General features: G+C 41.7%; 3 protein-coding genes and 1 pseudogene across 3 annotated transcripts; 2 read left to right on the top strand and 2 right to left on the bottom strand.

The window, feature by feature from the left end:
- Window positions 1-677: 677 nt before the first annotated feature.
- Window positions 678-1,226, bottom strand: LOC140934656 (uncharacterized). Its single transcript, XM_073384244.1, has one exon. The coding sequence runs from the start codon at window positions 1,224-1,226 to the stop codon at window positions 678-680; it is 549 nt and encodes a 182-aa protein (XP_073240345.1).
- Window positions 1,227-5,419: 4,193 nt separating this feature from the next.
- Window positions 5,420-7,400, bottom strand: LOC140934658 (uncharacterized). Its single transcript, XM_073384245.1, has 2 exons — window positions 7,107-7,400; window positions 5,420-6,138 (listed from the first exon to the last, which is right to left on the bottom strand). The coding sequence occupies exons 1-2, from the start codon at window positions 7,398-7,400 to the stop codon at window positions 5,644-5,646; spliced, it is 789 nt and encodes a 262-aa protein (XP_073240346.1). The 3' UTR covers window positions 5,420-5,643.
- Window positions 7,401-9,058: 1,658 nt separating this feature from the next.
- Window positions 9,059-10,157, top strand: LOC140934659 (uncharacterized). Its single transcript, XM_073384246.1, has 2 exons — window positions 9,059-9,588; window positions 9,919-10,157. Exons 1-2 carry the CDS (start codon window positions 9,261-9,263, stop codon window positions 10,155-10,157), a joined length of 567 nt encoding a protein of 188 aa, XP_073240347.1. The 5' UTR covers window positions 9,059-9,260.
- Window positions 10,158-13,139: 2,982 nt separating this feature from the next.
- LOC140935680 (uncharacterized) lies at window positions 13,140-14,850 on the top strand (annotated as a pseudogene).
- The last annotated feature ends 3,584 nt before the right edge of the window (window positions 14,851-18,434 follow it).

Raw genomic sequence — 18,434 nt, forward strand, 5'->3', positions numbered from 1 at the left:
CACACTGAACATGGAAGAAAGTATGAGGCAACTGCCATTCATGAATACCAAAAATTCATGAATGCAAGAGAAACAACAGTGGTGGTGCTCAAGTGTGGACTTGTAATTTCAAGTGAAATGCCAGTCTTTGCAGCTACCCCTGATGGGAAAGTCATTGACTTTGGCTGCAGTCAGCCTTTTAGAATTTTGGAAGTCAAATGCCCATCAAGCAAAGCTGCCGTCACCCCACTAGATGCCTGTGCCGATCCCAAATTTTTCTGTCGACGAGTATGTGACCAGTGTCGTTTAAAAACTGATCATGAGTACTACGCTCAAGTACAAGGCCAATTGGCTATAACTGGTGCTGCTTGGTGTGACTTTGTTGTCTATACATTCAAAGGGATATCAATCCAAAGAATAAAATTTGACCAAGAATTCTGGGATAATATTAGTCAGAAACTCAAGGCATATTATTTCCAGCATTTTCTCACTTTTGCTGTCTCAGAATACAAGGGCCAGCATAATGAAGCAAGGCCTACAAGATTATAATCCCTAAAAGGTGGACTGGTCACCTCTCTTTCAATTGTCAATAATGTATGCTTTTTTATAGCAACGCCCCTGCTTTGTTCTAACACAACATTACATGTATGCAACAAAAGTTTACTTTCAGGTAATTAAGGGTAGTTTCATGCATTGCTCTATGATATAATAGGATCTTGAACATTACACAGATGTGCACAAACAGTCCACATCTGGTTTACAATACCAAATAGACTGAGAGGAACTACACCATCCCAGATGTGAAAATTCTTAATTTTGTTGATTGCCCTCTCAACATGAATTCTGAGAGATGCAATTTCTTGTGTTTTTACAACATCCTCAGCAGGCATCTGAGCTGAACTGCCTAAAAATGGGGGGATGTTAAGGGACACACCAACTGGTAGAAGATCCTGAATAAAGAATCCTTTGTCAGCCACAACAGAATCATTAGCTTCAAAAGAGAGGTCCAGAAATCCACTTCTCTCAGTTATTTCCCTATCAGATATGCTGCCTGTGTAGAGTTGACTTATAAAGGAGATATGACCAGCAGGAGAAATAGCAATCAATCCTTTAAGAGTTGTGTGGTTCTTGTAAGAGCTAAATAGCTCACTGTTCAGGAGTAAACTACTTGGCATCTGACACTTGATTTCAGTGCAATCTATTATAGCCCTAGTATTTGGATACTTGCCTTTGAAGTCTTGAGGCATGTTATCATTCACCACTTTTCGGGATGGCCATATGTTCAACTGCCCAAACCTTAAATACATGAAATTTACCCAGGAAATTACAATTCGGCTAACTGTGGATTGAGATATATCGAATAAATGCCCCAGATGGCGTTCTGGAAATCCCTGTCTTAATCTACACATTACCAGGAAGAACTCCTCTTTAGCATTTAAAGTTCTAGGCCTCCCTGGTCAAACGCCAAGTTCAGGTTCTCTTTCATAATATTCAGGGTCAACATCGTTGGAAACAGAACTGTAAAAATCCTCTTCTCTAAGTTCGCACACTTCTCTGAAATTTTGAAAGCATGGGTCCTCACTTTTTCAACCTCTGCTTCTAACTTTGCATTTTTCGTTCTGCTCTCTTCAAGTAACTGCTCCATTTTTACTAGCTTTTTTCGAAGATCGTCGTAGGACAGCTAATTGTCTGTTGTTACAGTTTCGCTACTTTCTGCTTCGGAATTACTTTCTAAGGAAAACTCGTTTAATGAATCAGTAGCATCGATACTAAGGGATTCTGAAGACGGACCAGCAACTGCACTCATATGGAGCGATGTTCGAGCACTTCCTGCTTTCCTCTTATTCTGCTTTTTATTTTGAATCGAAGCAGAATTACCTCTTGGTGTCGGCGGAGGTCTCTTCCGAGGTGAGCTCCTTTTCCATTCAAAAACTGATGGAACTGCTCCGTCTACGTAACTTAACCGCCCAATGCCTAAACTCTTCTTAAGGTGTTCATTCTTAAAATGCAGAGAGCAGACTTTAGTAGAATCTGTAATTGTGAAATGTTTACCTGTATCTCTTCGAATCGCATGCAGCCATTGCGCCCTCAAGCTTGTAACGGTCGGGATGCTAAAAAATCCAACTTTCTCGCCGTTTGGACCGGTGGTTCCTGTTTGATTACAAAGTGGCACACAGCAATACCGATTCTGTGGTGATTTATTTTCATTCACGGTAAAAAAAGGTACTTTGTACAACCACGCTTTAAATTACACAACACGCTCTTCTGTATTTTTTTCTGCTCGAATCCTCACCCGCCTCGTTTTCATGTACTCGTACCGAGGCTTACCCGAGCCATCCGCCATTATGAATTCGGTGTATGACTTGTCCCGGAGCTGGGATAAGGTAGACCTTGAGCTATGGACAGTGACTTTTGCAGGCCTCGCTAAGCCCAACTGCAATGTTTGCTCGAGTCCCTATCACGATGAGGATGTCTCTCCTTCTGCTGACCTTAACAGAAAATCTCGCTGCCCCAGTCTGTGCTTCGACTTCAACAAGTCCTCTGGCTGCCGGCGCCGAAATTGCAGCTTCCCCCACAAGTGCCGCCGCTGCTATTGCAGCACCCACCCCGCCCCGGAATGCACCCAGCCACAGCCCAGCAGCGCCAACAAGGCCCCAAGACCTAGCGACCGCAGCAAGAAGTAAAGTGGAGCAGCAACGGCTTAATCACAAGCCTTAAGGCCGGTTTACACGCTACGATTTGTCGGCCCGACAGTGTCGGAGCGCAAATCGTACGTGTATTTTAACACCCGATCCAAAGGCCCGACTTGAAGAATGTTTTGTAGCCCTCGTTCTTTCTTAAAGCGGTGTTTTTAATCCGCATGCGCACTGAATGTTGCTCTCAGGAAAAAAATGGCTGACTATCACAATTTATGGGCGCTTTATTCATCATTAGCAGCAGCAACAACGTAACTGCTGTTACTTGCTGCAGCATTATTAAGAAACAAAAAGAGACGAAAAAGAAAAACACGATGTGCTTGGGTGAAAAATTGGCATCGAACTGAAGCCGGGGCATTTCACCAACTTATGGCAGAACTGAAGGTCAGCGATCCTTATTCGTACAGAAAGTATGTTCGCATGGATGTGGAAACATTTGAGGTAGCGTTTAAGTACATCAACTACCAGTAATTTTACTGTATAAGAAGAACAATTATGGCGATGGTAATAGACACAGCTAAAGAGAATAATCGCCAGTAGTTTGCGTTTTGTTTAATTATTAAATTGTCTGCTTTGATTCTTTGACACAACGTTCATTTTTGGTCATTTGTCGTTACAGTGTAATCAGTGAAGATCTAAAGGACAGCAGTTTTCTAACCGTCAAATTAAGCTCTATCTCTATTTTTTACTTGTTTATTTACTTATTTACTTATTTATCTATTATTGTAGGTTCTGTTGGAAAAAACTACTCCTTATTTGCAGAAGCAAATCACAGTTATGAGAAAGCCCATTTCCGCAGCAGAATGTCTTGCTGCTACACTTCGCTTTTTAGCCACTGGACAAAGCTATTCAAGCTTGGAATTTCAGTTTAGAACAAGTAAAAGTACCTTGAGCAACATGATTCCTTATGTATGTAATGTCATATATACTGTGTTAAAAGATGACTATTTAGCCTGCCCACAAAGTGAGTTGGAGTGGCTTAACATTGCCAAGGAATTTCAGGATAGGTGGCAGTTTCCAAACTGTCTAGGTGCTGGTGATGGAAAGCACATTCGTCTACTTTGTCCAAGCAACAGTGGATCAGAGTATTACAACTACAAAGGTTACTACAGCTTGGTACTCATGGCATTTGTAGGCCCTGAATATCAATTTCTTTTTGTGGATGTTGGATGCCAGGGAAGCATCAGTGATGGTGGCGTATTCCGCAAAACCTCTCTTTGGAAAGCATTGGAGGAAAACAGTATTTATCTTCCTCAAGCAAAACCACTGCCACAAAATCCTGATCCTGTCTTTGAAGACACCAGTGATATAGACATTGACTACTTTTTTGTTTGTGATGATGCGTTTCCCCTGGGACTGCACCTTATGAAGCCCTACTCTAAGCGGCAGTTGTCAGAAGAGAGGAGAATCTTTAACTACCGGTTATCACGAGCTAGAAGAGTTAGTGAAAATGCATTTGGTATATTGGCTGCTAGATTTGGTGTTCTTCACACAATGATGCGCCTCGGTCCTGATAAGGCAACCAAAGTTGTTCTGGCTTGTTGTGCACTTCACAACATGCTACTTTGCAAATCTTCCTGTTCCTACTGTTCCCCTGGTAGCATGGATTATGAAAATGAGAATGGTGATGTCATTACTGGTTCATGGAGAGAAAGTGCCAGCAGCAATTCAAGCAATTTCAGATCAATGCCAAAATGTAAAGAGAGGAGTCCTAAGAATGCTGAAGATATGAGAGACATAATTTGCTATTATGTAAATGGACCAGGTGCTATCCCCTGGCAGTGGAAGTCTTTAGTAGTTTAATTTTCTAACAGTGCAAACTTTAGGGTTTCTGACAATGACAGGAAGAATTCTTTGATGGTGAGGAAAACATTAAATAATTTGAGATGTCTTTTTAGAGAAATTCTTAGTTTATGTAGAAAGGAGGGACAACAATTGATTTTACTGCAAGTTCCTCTCACAGTATTTTGGATTTGTTATCTTTCAGAAAGTAAGTGCAATGGGACCGTGCTAACTAGTACTTCCAAGGTAAACAAAAACATATAAGAGTCAGCATAGACTTGAGTTAATGGGTTTGAGATTTAATCTTAAGTATCCTGTTAAAAATTAGTAACAAGATTTTGTGGTGTTATCATTCATTCAAAGTCACAAGTCGTTTTTGTACAATTAGGTCATTTTAAAAGATGCTTTTGATGAGAATGTTTTGTTTGGAAATTTCATGTGAGCTAAACAATAAGGTCATATTATCAGGGTTTATTGTAGAAACTGGCCTGTGAAGGCTGAGTGGGCCCCCTTCTGGAAGTTTAGGGAGCTCCTATTCAAGAAAGGGGGCCCAAGAAGGCCCCTTCCCCCCCAGAAAAATTGACTTCATACAGACTATTCAGTGAAACCCATGTCTAAGGATCATGTTGTTTAAAATTTTTTCTTGCGTTGTACATTTATTTTTTAAACTGCTTCCTCGACTATATCAATGCCTGGAAGAGGCTATTCTGACACACTCCTTTCCATGAATGCACAACAATAAGAACATCTACCCTTCTTGCCACTGATCTATGGTGGGTAGCTTTTTTCAAACTTTACTACCGAATTGTGATTGCTACTTTACAAAAATCTGTTTTGTTGTCATAACTTGAATAGCAGGAGTGCTACTTGCATTGACAGGAATGTAACAAATTCATCAGATATATCCTTCTGATAACAATAACAATATCAACAATGTTCAAAGTGTAGCTACTTTACACCTTTGGATGGGAATGCTGTTTTGTCTGGATACTGAGACAGCTTAACAATAAAACTTATTCTGAACAAAACTATAAGATGACAAATGAAATATATACTCTTTCTTTTGCCAAAATAATGTTTCCTAAAATCATTGGTAGGTATATTGAGGACCACCCAAATTGTACAGTTGGTAAGCAGGCTGTTCATGGTGCTGAATCTGATGTGAAGCTTTAGCGAACATAACATTTTAAATTAATACTTGAATGTCAAGTTTAAGGGATTCTTTCTCTTCTCCTTCTGGTAAAGTGCTTAACTTCCGTGCAATCATTTGACCATAAAGTTCATCATCAGTCACCCTCACATTCCCAGCTTCACTGGGCAATGTTGGAAATTTTTCTGCAATTGCCTCAGCTGCTTGGACAATTTTTTCTTCAGCACTCAGTTTAATTTTTTTCCCTTTTTTATTGGTGATGGGAGTAATGACAGATGAATTACTGCCGTCAGAGTCAGTGGTGGCATCCACATTAACTACCAGGTTTGAAATACTCTCTTTTTGACCAATATGGTCCTTCAGCCACTTCAGAGATTCATACCATGGCCATGATGACTTGAATGCTTGCACAGCTCCTGAACCAGACTTGGGTTTGGTCTCACATTCTTTACCATACTCCTTGCCAAAATAAGTACGGAGATTTTCAATTTTCTTTTGCACATCATGATCTAAACAAATAAAACATAAATACTAAATATATAATCATTAAAAGGGCAAATTTGACTTTGACCTGGTCTGGAAGAGATGCTGACAGTGAGCCAAAATGGACCCCCTCCCCCCTCCCCCCCCCCCCCCCATACACACACACACACAAACAACCAAAGATTTTGGTAAACTAAGTAAATAAAAAAAGAATCACTATTATGTCTTCCAAAATGACTTGTTTATTCTGCTTCTGTCTCTCTGTCTTTCTTTTTCACCAGGCAACTTACATTAATGAATCATGAAGCCTGGTTCTACTTCTGCAATAAGTAAGATAAAGCAAAATGACATTCACACTGTGACAAGCACAGGCACAATGCGACCTACACACAAACAGTAAGACTAAACTCTTATTCTCAAGGTTGTACTTATACACCTTATTCCGAAATAGCGACGATTTTGCTTTTCCTTTGTGTCCATGTCAATAGGCAACTTTCGATATATTAAAATTCAGCATGACAACGAGTCTTAGAGGACACAAACAAAGAAAATGAATAAACCATGATTATTCATGTTTATTCATTTTCTTTGTTTGTGTCCTCTAAGACTCGCTATCATGCTGAATTTTAATATATCGAAAGTAGCTTATTGGCCCTTGTTGCCTCGTTTTCAGTTAAAAATTCTTTTAAATTCTGCAGATGCGATCGAGGAAAAGAGGGCAAATTAACATGAATACACATGTAAAAAAATAATAAAGTTACCGCCATTTTGGAATAAGGTGTCTTTCCCAATTGGAAACCAGGCTTGAAGATCAAAGAATACACTGTGTGAAAAAAACTGTATGGAAATTATTCTACGTTGATAAACTTTGTGCCATGTTAAACTCTCTGCAAAAACAATTTGATTTTGTACAACAAAGAGGCTTCACAGTTCGGTAGTTTAGCCACAAAAGTGATTAACCTTTTTATCTGTCACACCAACAAGAATAAAATAACTTAATATTTCCATAAGTTTACAGTTTCTGGCTTACCGGTAATTGCTTTGGTGCTGTCGACCTCTTTGTCAAATCCAAGTTGTTCATTCAGTGATCTGGCTATATGAGTTCTCGCAATCTCTCTTTTATTCTTGTCATGGTAATCTTTACTCCCCTTGTCAAATAGACATGGATATTTAAACCATTCAGTTATCAGAAGAGAGATTTCTTCCTCTTGGAAACTGCGCGACTTTGGCCTCTTCGGAGTCTTCTTGTCCGCCATTTTGATTGCTTCTGATTTATACACATGCTCTCTGCTCAAAATTTTGATCGACATGTCGGCTTCTTTGAAAGTGTCGGCCCGACTACACAAAAATCTGTTGCACTGCAACAGATTTTCTGAATCGGGCCGATTTTCGTTTTCACGAATCGGCCGTAAATCGGGTGTCAAAATACACGTACGATTTGCACTCCGACACTGTCGGGCCGACAAATCGTAGCGTGTAAACCGGCATTTAAGTATCCTCACCTATTGACATTTATCATTTAGAGTTAGAATTAGCCACTCATCCTAATAGAAACTTTGTATACAATCTGCTTAGTACGCTCAAGGAAGGCGCTCACATCGGCTATACAGGGCCGCGTTCAGACCGGGTCTCCAAACCTCATTTCGGCAGCACAGCACCCTGAAGTCGCTTCTTTGAATTTGCAGAAGGAAATAGCCCTGGGAAGGGTAGCAGGTCCCTACCCCTCCCCCCCGTTACCTAAGTTTCAATGTCATCCGGTAGGCGTTATCCCCAAAAAGCACTCACCTGAATGGCACACTATTTACCATCTCTCCTTCCCCCAGGGTACTAGCATTAACGACCACATTCCTAAAGATCCCTACTCTCTAAGTTATGTACAGGTCGGCGATACCATCCGTATCCTCCAGTTCCTGGGAAGGGGAGCTTTTATGGCCAAGACTGATCTCAAATCAGCCTTTCGTCTGATACCTATTCATCCGGACGACTGGAACTTACAAGGCATTTATTGGCAATCCCAATACTATGTAGACATGTACCTACCCTTTGGGCTCCGTTCGGCCCTGTTCCTCTTTAATCAGTTATCCAACGGCCTCGAGTGGATCCTTAAAAATAACTATGGCATCCAGCATGTTATTGACATCTTGGATGATTTCTTTATTGCCCAGCGAAACAGATTAGACTGTTTAACCAGCTTTAGTACTCTGTTAAGGGTATTCATGTCACTTAAGGCCCCGGTAGTCGCTTCCAAGACGATAGGCCCCTCCCGGAGATTGAGTTTATGGGTATTATCTTAGACAGCGTCCACATGGAGGCCCGCTTGCCCCAGGACAAACTGATCAGGATCAATCAGCTGCTCGACTCCTTCAAAAATCGTTGGTCAGTGCGCCTGGTCGAGTTACAGTCACTGATCGGGACTCTTCAGTTTGCATGTAAAGTAGTGGTGCCTGATAGGACCTTTCTACAGCGAGCGATTAATTTGACCAGGGCGGTCCCCAGTCGTTTTCACCACATAAGGCTGAAAAAGGGAATTCTTTAAGGACCTAGCCATGTGGAAAATTTTTCTCTCCAAATGGAATGGGCGCTCCTTTTTTCTCGAGTCTACTCCTACCCCTGCTCAAAATCTCGAGCTCTACACCAACGCTGTGGGCTCTATGGGCTTTGGGGGATACTTCCAGGGCAAGTGGCCTCAGGGCCATCGGCACCCGAACATGCAGTTGAACCAACAACAGGGAATTAGTATTGAATGGCAGGAGCTCTTTCCCATCGTTGTTGCCTGCGCCATATGGCACCCTCTCCTCGCCAGAATATGCCTTCAATTCTGGTGCGATAATTTATCTGTGGTATCTATTATAAATTCAGGGCATTCTAAGATCCCCCCGCATTATGGATTTGGTTAGACGTCTCGTGCTTCTTTCCATGCAGCACAACTTCGTAGTGCGAGCTCGTCACGTGCCCGGGGTTTCAAACGCAATTGCTGAAGCACTCTCCCGATTTCAGATGCAGCGCTTCCGGGTCCTTGCCCCCAACGCTGACCAGAATCCTTGTACCATCCCGCCTTCGCTCATGACCCTCTGAGGGAGGAAGTCCTGCGGTACGCTACCTGGGGTCTTGCTGAGAACACAAATCGGGCCTACAGCTCTGGGTAAAAACGGTTTTTACAATTTTGCCTTATGAATCGTATCTTCAGCTCAGATGGGGATGTGTTACCTGCCTCTGAAGGGACCCTTATATACTTTGCTTCCTACCTAGCGAGAACAGTATGGCATAGTACTATTAAACTCTATTTAGCCGCCGTTCACAACCTTCACATGACAGCCGGGTACCCTGATCCCCTTAAAGGCAAGCTCCTCCTCCGCAAGGTTTTGTCCGGCATTCTTCGCTATCAGGGCAACCAGGGCAACCAGCGCGCCCGTCGCCTACCTGTAACCCCTGAGGTTCTTCTTGCAATTCGTCCTGTCTTGCAAACATGGCTTAGTCCCCGGGATTTTTCTATGATCTGGGCCGCCTTCAACTTGGCCTTTTTCGCTTTCCTACGCTGTAGCGAATTTACCTACAGCGGGGTTCGCAAATTTCGCCAACAATTCGATCTTTCTACCGATTGCATAATGTTTCACCCCAGCCTGGCGTGCCCGCAGCGCATAACAGTATATCTAAAATCGTCTAAGACAGACATTGCTAGGGAAGGTCAGTCACTCGCTATAGCTCGCACCTCGACACCCCTTTGCGCCATTGCAGCTATGCAAGAGTATTTTCTCTTAGTTAGGCCTCGGCATGGACCTTTGTTTTACTTCGCAGCAGGTCGTTACCTCACTCGGGGCATCGTATCCGACCTCCTTAGGGATAGTACTAGGGTGGCTGGCCTCCCTTATCAAAGCCTAAAAGGGCATAGCTTTCGCATCGGAGCGGCCTCCGTTGTAGCCGCCGCCGGCTTGCCAGATTGCCTTATAAAAGTTCTTGGTCGCTGGTCCTCGGATTGTTACCAGCTGTATATCAGAACTCCTCAATCGACATTAGAGTCTGTGGCTCCCAGGATGGCTATTATTCCTGGACGCTTCCAGCCAATATAGCCTCCGTTTTTTCTACTTGTTTATTCGTTTTCTCTTTGGGCTTGGGGGGATGCATTGCCTCGCATGCATCAGTGGTGGTGAAGTCTGCGCAGCGACTTCCCCCAAGCTTGTTGGCCGCGTTGCCGTTTAATATCACCTGCAAACCGATACTCTTGTCCGATCCAGCACGTGTTGTATTGCTTTCAGCTCGTAGTGCTGGGGAGATAAGTGAGGTTCTTTGGTCACGCCATCACCGGAAGTCGCATTAGGCTAACCTAGCGCAAGGCAGGGCTCCCCCATTAACGCCAACTTGTCATTATTTGTTTTTATAATTTAGTTATGCATTTAACATGCATCGACCAGTATCTTGAGCAGTCCTACAGCATTAAATACCTAGGATTAGTTATTGATTGATTTTTGTCTTAACTGACCATATTGACCATATCAGTAGAAAAATAGCAAAAGGGTAAATATCATCACAAAACTGAACCGACATGTAACAACCCAATCGTTTTAAAAGTATCTATTATGCACTTGTTTACCCCTATTTAAACTACAGTGACATTCTGTGGGGTAATAATTATGAAGCTCCATTATCACAATTGGCAAAGCTACAAAACAAAGTTTTTAGAGTTATCAATAACGTCCCACTTTGTGATTTTATTACTCCTCATTATTTAACCTTTGGCCTAATTACGCTCTATGACATTGTTAAGCTAAATACCTGCCAACTGTTTTATGATTATTTTGTTGATACAAAGGTGTCTAATTTCATGCTGGCCTTGGTGTCTGAGCAACATAATTATGACACCAGAACTGCATCTTTGCGGCACTTAAATCCCAGAAGCTTTAGAATAAATATAAGAAAATTCATGAAGTGAGTATCATGGCGGCATGACATGATTGTTTGGTGTCCATTTGAATTGAAATCTACAATCTGCAATTATGCCTTCCAACCATCTAAGTATACATGACTTAGGAAAATCATAGAATGACAAGTTATTTATACCAAGCATAAGACATTAGAGATTAAGGCAAAGATCCTAGCGCTGAAATTAAGCATCAACGCTCTGACTCTACGATGGGATGCTTTGGAAAAACCACAGGATTTTATCTCGATGAAATATGATACACTTATTGAAACCATACAACAATCCAATGTATAACAGCTTCTACAAGCAATACACACTGTACCTATTAAATACCCAATGAATAATTTAAATTTCTCTGCCCTAACTATCAATTATCATTTCCACTGTTTTTTTTATAAAATTGTAAGTACAACTTAATGCAGTTTTAATTTTTTTTTGTACGCCAGTTGCACGTGCCAGTGACCAACTCAAACGCCTAAGCTCCTTTGCTCACTGCGTGCATTCCACCTTGATGATTTATGTAATTTTATGTTGTCTTGTGATGTACTGGAATTTTTTTTGTAGTGAACTATTGAAATAGTGCAACAAATAAAAAGGCTGAGATCTGAAAATCTCTCCAACAGTTATAAGATGTTACTAGTGGAATGATATTCCGTTATCTATAGGGAAAAAGACAACTAGAAAATTGTTGAAAAGAGTACTATATTACTATTATCTTGCTCAGTATTAATCATCGCCACAACAACCCTCAAATGTTATATATGAATTTTTTTGTGTGTACTTTCCATTTTCCTCTCTCTAATGTATTTCATAGTTTATATCCTTGTCTCTATTTCTCTTCTATCCTAAATAAATCTGTAATTTAATCAAAGGGCATGTAATTAGTTTCACTACATTTTACCCTTCTCCATTTATTCTTGTAATCCGATATTTAAATCTTAAGAATAATATCTTCCAATCTGTAATATGATGTAAATGGAATGTACCTAAAATAAATGGAGGAAATAGATAAAACACAAAAAACACAAATAAGACAACACGAGTACGTGCGAATCGTTGCCATGGCCATTTTCCTAATATCCTACTAGAAAATATGCTCTACAGATATATGGAACTGGTACTAACAGAAGCAAGAGTTGGCCTGAAAAAGAGAAAGGTGATGCAAAGGAAGATTTGTAAAAACGGGCACTGATTGCTTAGCTGCTCAGAGGAGGAACTTGCTGAGAGGAGTCTATCATCAGCCCATGTTTCTGTGACCGAGTCTACAGTCCGCTCAAAGGGAGTATTTACCACTGGAGATGCCAAAGCTTTGGTGGATACACTTCAAGACATGACAGTCCATGGAAAGTCAATTCCGAAACCTGTCCCTATCAAACGACTATTCTCACAAGAAACATGTAAAGGATTCAATGTAGCACAAGTTGTCAACAGGTTGATATATGAACGAGACAATAGAGGAAACTACACCCGTCTGAATAAACTGAAACTTTTGCTAGAACACTGAAGTAGAATGGTATTCAACAACGGGGAGGTTTAAATTAACGTTTGACCATTTTCTGACAATTTTTTATCGTCCTAGTTTTCCAGTTTCCTGGCATGAATTACAGTTGTGTGATTAAGAACCTAACCCTTTGTTAGAACCCTTAAGTCAAATGATCTCCAGGCATTAAAATTAACTTTTGTTGCATTTGGGCAATTTCAGTCATTATTTTAATTTACATAATCCAGAGCCGTGGCAACCGAAGGTTTATTAAAGCTGCAGAATGAAGAAGGCAAGAAGAAGACAGGAAACGTAGACTCTGTGAACGGAAAGACAGAGGTAAAAAGGAATAAATTCACAAACAGCAGTTACTATGATTAGCTAAATGTCATAAACGCGGTCGACTAGGGCATTACAGAAGAGAATGCTCGAAACAGGCAGCACCCAGGGAAAAGCATAACATTATCTAATTTTAATCACCATTGCAAATTATTACTTCAACAAAAAGGACGGCAAGGAAAGGTATTCTTGGTTTTCACCCACGTGACCTGTAAATTGACCACGTGCGGCGTCCGCCATATTGGTGCCCCTGACATGTAAACAAAGCTGACTCGAAGAGATGCACGACTGGAGAAGGACCGAGATGTAACAATGGTTATGTGTATTGTTGTAGGCTGTGCGAGCAAAAGCGATACAGCAAAAGGAGTTGGTATGTTTCGTATACCTTCGGTTATTTATAATTAAGGTGAAGAAACGGAGGAACTAACGAGAATGAGGCGCGAGAAGTGGATTTCTGCGATTAGCAGAGACGATGTGAAATACAAGGACATCTTAAAGAGTGAAAGAGTTTGTGGCTGCCACTTTGTGTCTGAGAAACCTTCCCAGCGCTGGGATAAACACAACGTCGATTGGGCTCCGAGTTTAAACCTTGGCAAAAAGAGATACAGAGAAAAAAGCTCCGAGGCGGCGACCGAACGGGCTGAAAGAGCAAAAGCTTGAAGGAAGAGTGCCTTAGAACAACAGCAACTCGAGGCGGCGAAGAAAATGACACTTCTGAATGAAAGCGGTCCACGGGTTGTGGATATAAATTTTTCCAACGATTCAGCAAGTACCTGGGGAGATGTTGAAGCGATGGAACTTGCGCGTGAAGATGCTCCTGTTGTTTGTGCTAACGAAGCAGAACAACAAGAAGAAAGTATGGCAACTGGTGTAGAAACACAAACAGAAGCATTCGATTATTTATATCGAAAAACTGTCGGATATGAAGTGCCCGACAAGGACGCTGAAACCCAAACAGAGGCATTCGATTATTTATATCGAGAAACTGGCTGTTTAGAAGCGCCCGACAAGGACGCTGAAACCCAGACAGAAGAATTTGACTATCTTGTCCTAAAAGTAGCAGCTATCAAGCACCAGACAGGGAATTCTTTAAAGGTTACGAGAAGGTGTGTTTTTACACAGGTCTGCCTTCATACGAAGTACTCTTGGTGACATTTGAACATGTTGCTCCTTATGTCACTCGCCGCACTCAATCGTTAGACAGATTTCAAGAATTTGTGCTGGTTTTGATGAAACTTCGGTTAAATGTGCCACTTCAGGACTTGGCGTACCGATTTAACATATCTTTGACCACAGCCTCTAGTATTTTTTCATCTTGGATGGTGGTGCTGGATGCCAAGTTGTCTACTCTTGTTTTTTGGCCTGAAAGAGAACAGTTATGGAACACAATGCCAGTTTGTTTTCAGGATGCTTTCGGAAAGAAAGTCACTGTGGTAATCGATTGTTTTGAGCTGTTTATTGAACGTCCATCAAACTTACTTGCAAGAGCCCAAATATTCTCCTCATATAAGCACCACAACACTTTAAAAATACTCATTGGTATTTCCCCTCAAGGAAGCATATGTTTTGTGTCAGAAGCCTGGGGAGGCCGCACTTCTGATAAGTATTTGACTGAAAATTGTGGATTTTTGGAACATTTATTACCTGGGGACATGGTAATGGCGGACAGAGGATTCACCATTGCAGAGAGTGTCGGTTTAAAACAAGCAAAGTTGGTGATTCCAGTATTCACGAAAGGAAAATCCCAGCTCGACCCTGTGGATGTGGAAAAGAAAAGGGGAATTGCAAATGTGCGTATCCATGTGGAGCGAGTGATCGGATTGTTACGACGCAAGTACACCATTTTAGAAGGAACACTACCAACTGATTTCCTTAATTCTGCAAATGGAGAGGTTCCAATGATTGACCGTATTCTGAGGGTTTGTGCTGCACTAGTGAATTTATGCCCTCCTATAATACCATTTGACTAGTGGTTTATTTGACGCTATTAATTGCAAAGTGTTTCTCAGTTAAGTGATTGTTAGTTCATGGTCTTAAAAATTTTAGGGGTACACAGAATCCAAGTTACCATATTGGTTCGATTAAGTGCCTCGAAAAAGCGCCGACCTCGAAAAGGCACCCACTCTAATGGTCCAAAAATTTAATGTGCCCTAAGAGCTTAATTAAAAAAATACGGGTACGCAAAAAGACATGGCGACTGGTGCATTTACCCATTTTTCATTGTGCACAAAAAAAAATTACAAAGCTTTAAGAAAAATTCATAAAAGTTGTAAAAACTGGGAACTTAGCAAAAACCATGCTGTTGGTATGGGTACCAATTCCTTAAAAAAAATGGCTTTCTGGTTTTCTACTGGCAGTGTTAGGTTTGCAAGGTATTGTGGTAAAATGTCCAGCCGCCATTTTTTTTCTTAAATCTTGTTTCAAATCAACTTTTTGGCCATTGCTTGTATTCATGGCCGACACAAAAGGCATCATCAGTATTATTACTATTCTCAGCGGTCCTACCTCGCGCGTATAAAAGGCAGAGTAGACAAAGGAGTTATGCCATTCTCTCGAAGCTGCTGAGCTGTTCAGATTACCATGGCTGATCCGCAGGTCCCTGCAGATGCAGTCCAACAAGCTCAAGTTGTCTTACAAAACCAAGCACAAGAAGGTCAAGCACCGGCGGCATTAGCAGAACAAGCTCAAGCACCAGTAGCCCCAGAGGAACAAGCTCAACCGCCTGCAAGAGTGCCAGTGCAAGCAAACGAAGTTTCTTTGGAGGTTTGTGAAACTTTATTTTATCCGTTCGTTGCCACGTGTTTCGTTCTGGTTCTCTAGTATTTCGCTTCCAAACCTTGTAGGTTGTTTGCCCTACGCGAGCTGTTTTTCATTTCCACTTAGTATATTATTTGCCCTGCTTCTTAACATTTGCCCGCTTTTCTACGGGCTGTGCGGGCTAAATTTTGTTGGATATATTATTCGCCCTGCTTCTTAACGTTTGCCCTCGTTTCGTATGGGCTGTGCGGGCTAAATTTTGTCTGCTTTATTATATGCCCGGCTTTTGACGTTTGCCCTCGTTTCGTGTGGGCTGTGCGGGCTACATTTTGTCTGATATATTATTTGCCCTGCTCTTAACTTTTGCCCTCGTTTCGTGTGGGCTGTGCGGGCTACATTTTGTTTGATAAATTATTCGCCCTGCTTTTAACGTTTGCCCTCGTTTTATGTGGGCTGTGCGGGCTAAATTTTTATTTGTATATTCGTTCTGCTTCTACAGTTTACCTTTTTTTCGTGTGGGCTAGTGCGGCATATAATTTTGTTTTGTTTACCGTATTACACTGTATTTAAATTGCTTTTAAAGTTTACCCTCGTTTTGTGAGCTCAGCGGGCTAAATCTTGTTTTGCATATTATTTGCCCTGCTTTTAACGTTTGCCCTCTTTACGAGTCGGCTGTGCGGGGTAAACCTTTGTTTTGTAAAATATTCGCCCTCCTTTTTGTTTTATTCATTTGCGTATTTACCGCTCGATTACACCGGCAGTCCCGCTGGGGCTAGTTTATTTTGCCTGTTGTATTTAATTTTGTTTGCTTTTCCTCTCCCGATCTTTTATTATAAAAGCTGTTTATTTATTATTGCCTTGAATTTATTCTTGGATTTTATTATCGATGTTTTGTCGCTTTTAGGGCTTAGTTTTGACTGCCCATTTTTCTTTTTTTTTTAGGCCTTGCAACAGCATATTAAAGCTCTCAAAAGTGCCCAAGGCACCTCAGTCGAGTCATTGGTACAGAGAATTTCATATTATGGTGGCAGAAGAGTTGAGGACTTCGACAAGTACGAAGCGCTTCGTTACGCCGAGGAATTAGCTTCTGTTGCAAAGTCCTCCAGTCACCCCAAGGCCGCCAGCTATGATGTTATCGCTTCGACTATGAGAGAGAAGCTCCACGTCCCAGCTGAGCAGTTCAAGGCGTATTTCCTTGCTTTGTTAGCTGACAAGGATTTTTCCCGCGTTGTCGAAACGATCTCGAAGGTTGACAAGTCTTTCCAGCGGTCCACACCATTTCGCACACAGACGCGTAGAGGAAGTTTGCCATATCGGCAACCATATTTTCAAGCCTATCAGTGGCCACCCTCTCGCGTTATTTGTTACAAATGTGGTGAACCAGGGCATAAGTCACCCCAGCGTTGGAAGCGCGCTCCTTCTCGTCAGCCTTCTTCTGCTGCTCAGCCTCGATTTAACCATCCTTCAACATAATTTTATTGTATCATCTTATGCAATAAAGATTTTCCTTTAGGCGAATAGTGCATTGTTTTTACTTGCCTTTTGTTTCCTTTATTTTTTGTTATTTCGGGGTTACCGTCTTTAATCCTTCACCCTAATACCGACTTATATTTTTATATACTTTATTTTGCCCACTCACTATGGTGTTATCCACTCGCTGTATTGTTGTCCACTCGCTATATTGTTCTCGCTCCTCTTTCTTCTTCCCTCGGGTGGCATTCTCAAGGGGAACGAATGTTCCCTCTCGGATTACCGGGGCTGAGTTTGCCATTCCCTGGGCCTTACCTATTCTTTCTTCTGTTCTAGTTTTTCAAGATGCCTTTTCATGACTGGGAAAAGACTCCCAACTTTGATCCTGCCAAGATTTCTGTTAACTCGCCACGTTGGGTCAATTATAAGGGATCTCTTCTTACTGAGGCCCAGGAAATGGCAGACAACGCCCATATTAGTCAAGATTTCATCTCCTCAGTTATCGCGGGAGAAGCGTTTGCCGACGCCTCCCTTTTGGCCTTCCGTGACTCAAGTTCCTTTAGAGCGGGTGAACTCCATCGCCATATAGATCAATGGGACAAGTTATTTCAATCGTCTGATAACAATTTCTCTGAAGTACTGGACTGGATTCATAACTTTATCCACGTTGACAAGTTTTTTACCCATTATAAAGGAAGCTATAAGGGAGTCAATTATAACTGCGAAAGACCGCCTGCTCGCATTTTGCTAATCATCCTTCTTGTAAGGCGTTTGCCCAGTTAATTTCTGATACTCTTATCGAGAGATTAGCTTCAGGCGCCATCTCCCTCTGGGGCAAGGTAGGGGAATGTCCACCTCCACACCTGGTCATGCCACTTACAGTAGAACCTACCAAACCACGCCTTTGTAATGATGACAGATTTCTCAACCTTTGGACTCAAGACCGCCCTTTTAAATTGGACAGTGTTCAGCACTTACCCAAGTATGTTCTCCCTGGCTTCTTTCAAACTGTCTGCGATGACAAATCCGGTTCCGACCATATCCAACTCTCAGTGGACAGCCGGACATTTTTTGGATTCGAGTGGGGCGGATGGTTTTTTGTCAGTTATTGTATTCCATTTGGTTGGAAATCGTCCGCCTACATTTATCACTCCACTGGCCTCCTTGCCTCTCATTATCTACGGTCGCTTGGCATTCCATCTTCGCTGTACATCGACGACCGTCACAGTAGTCAGCTTTCTTTCCCTAATGGTTGTCTTCCGGTTGCTTATCAAAATTTGCCCTCCCAGGATAGCATTAATTTGGCTTTAGCCAACGCTGCTATTTTTCTTACGTGTTTTATCCTTTCCTCCCTCGGTTATTTTATTGGTTTGGATAAAT

This window comes from Porites lutea, chromosome 4 (assembly GCF_958299795.1).
Source record: "Porites lutea chromosome 4, jaPorLute2.1, whole genome shotgun sequence".
In the NCBI taxonomy this organism is placed as follows: Eukaryota; Metazoa; Cnidaria; class Anthozoa; order Scleractinia; family Poritidae; genus Porites; species Porites lutea.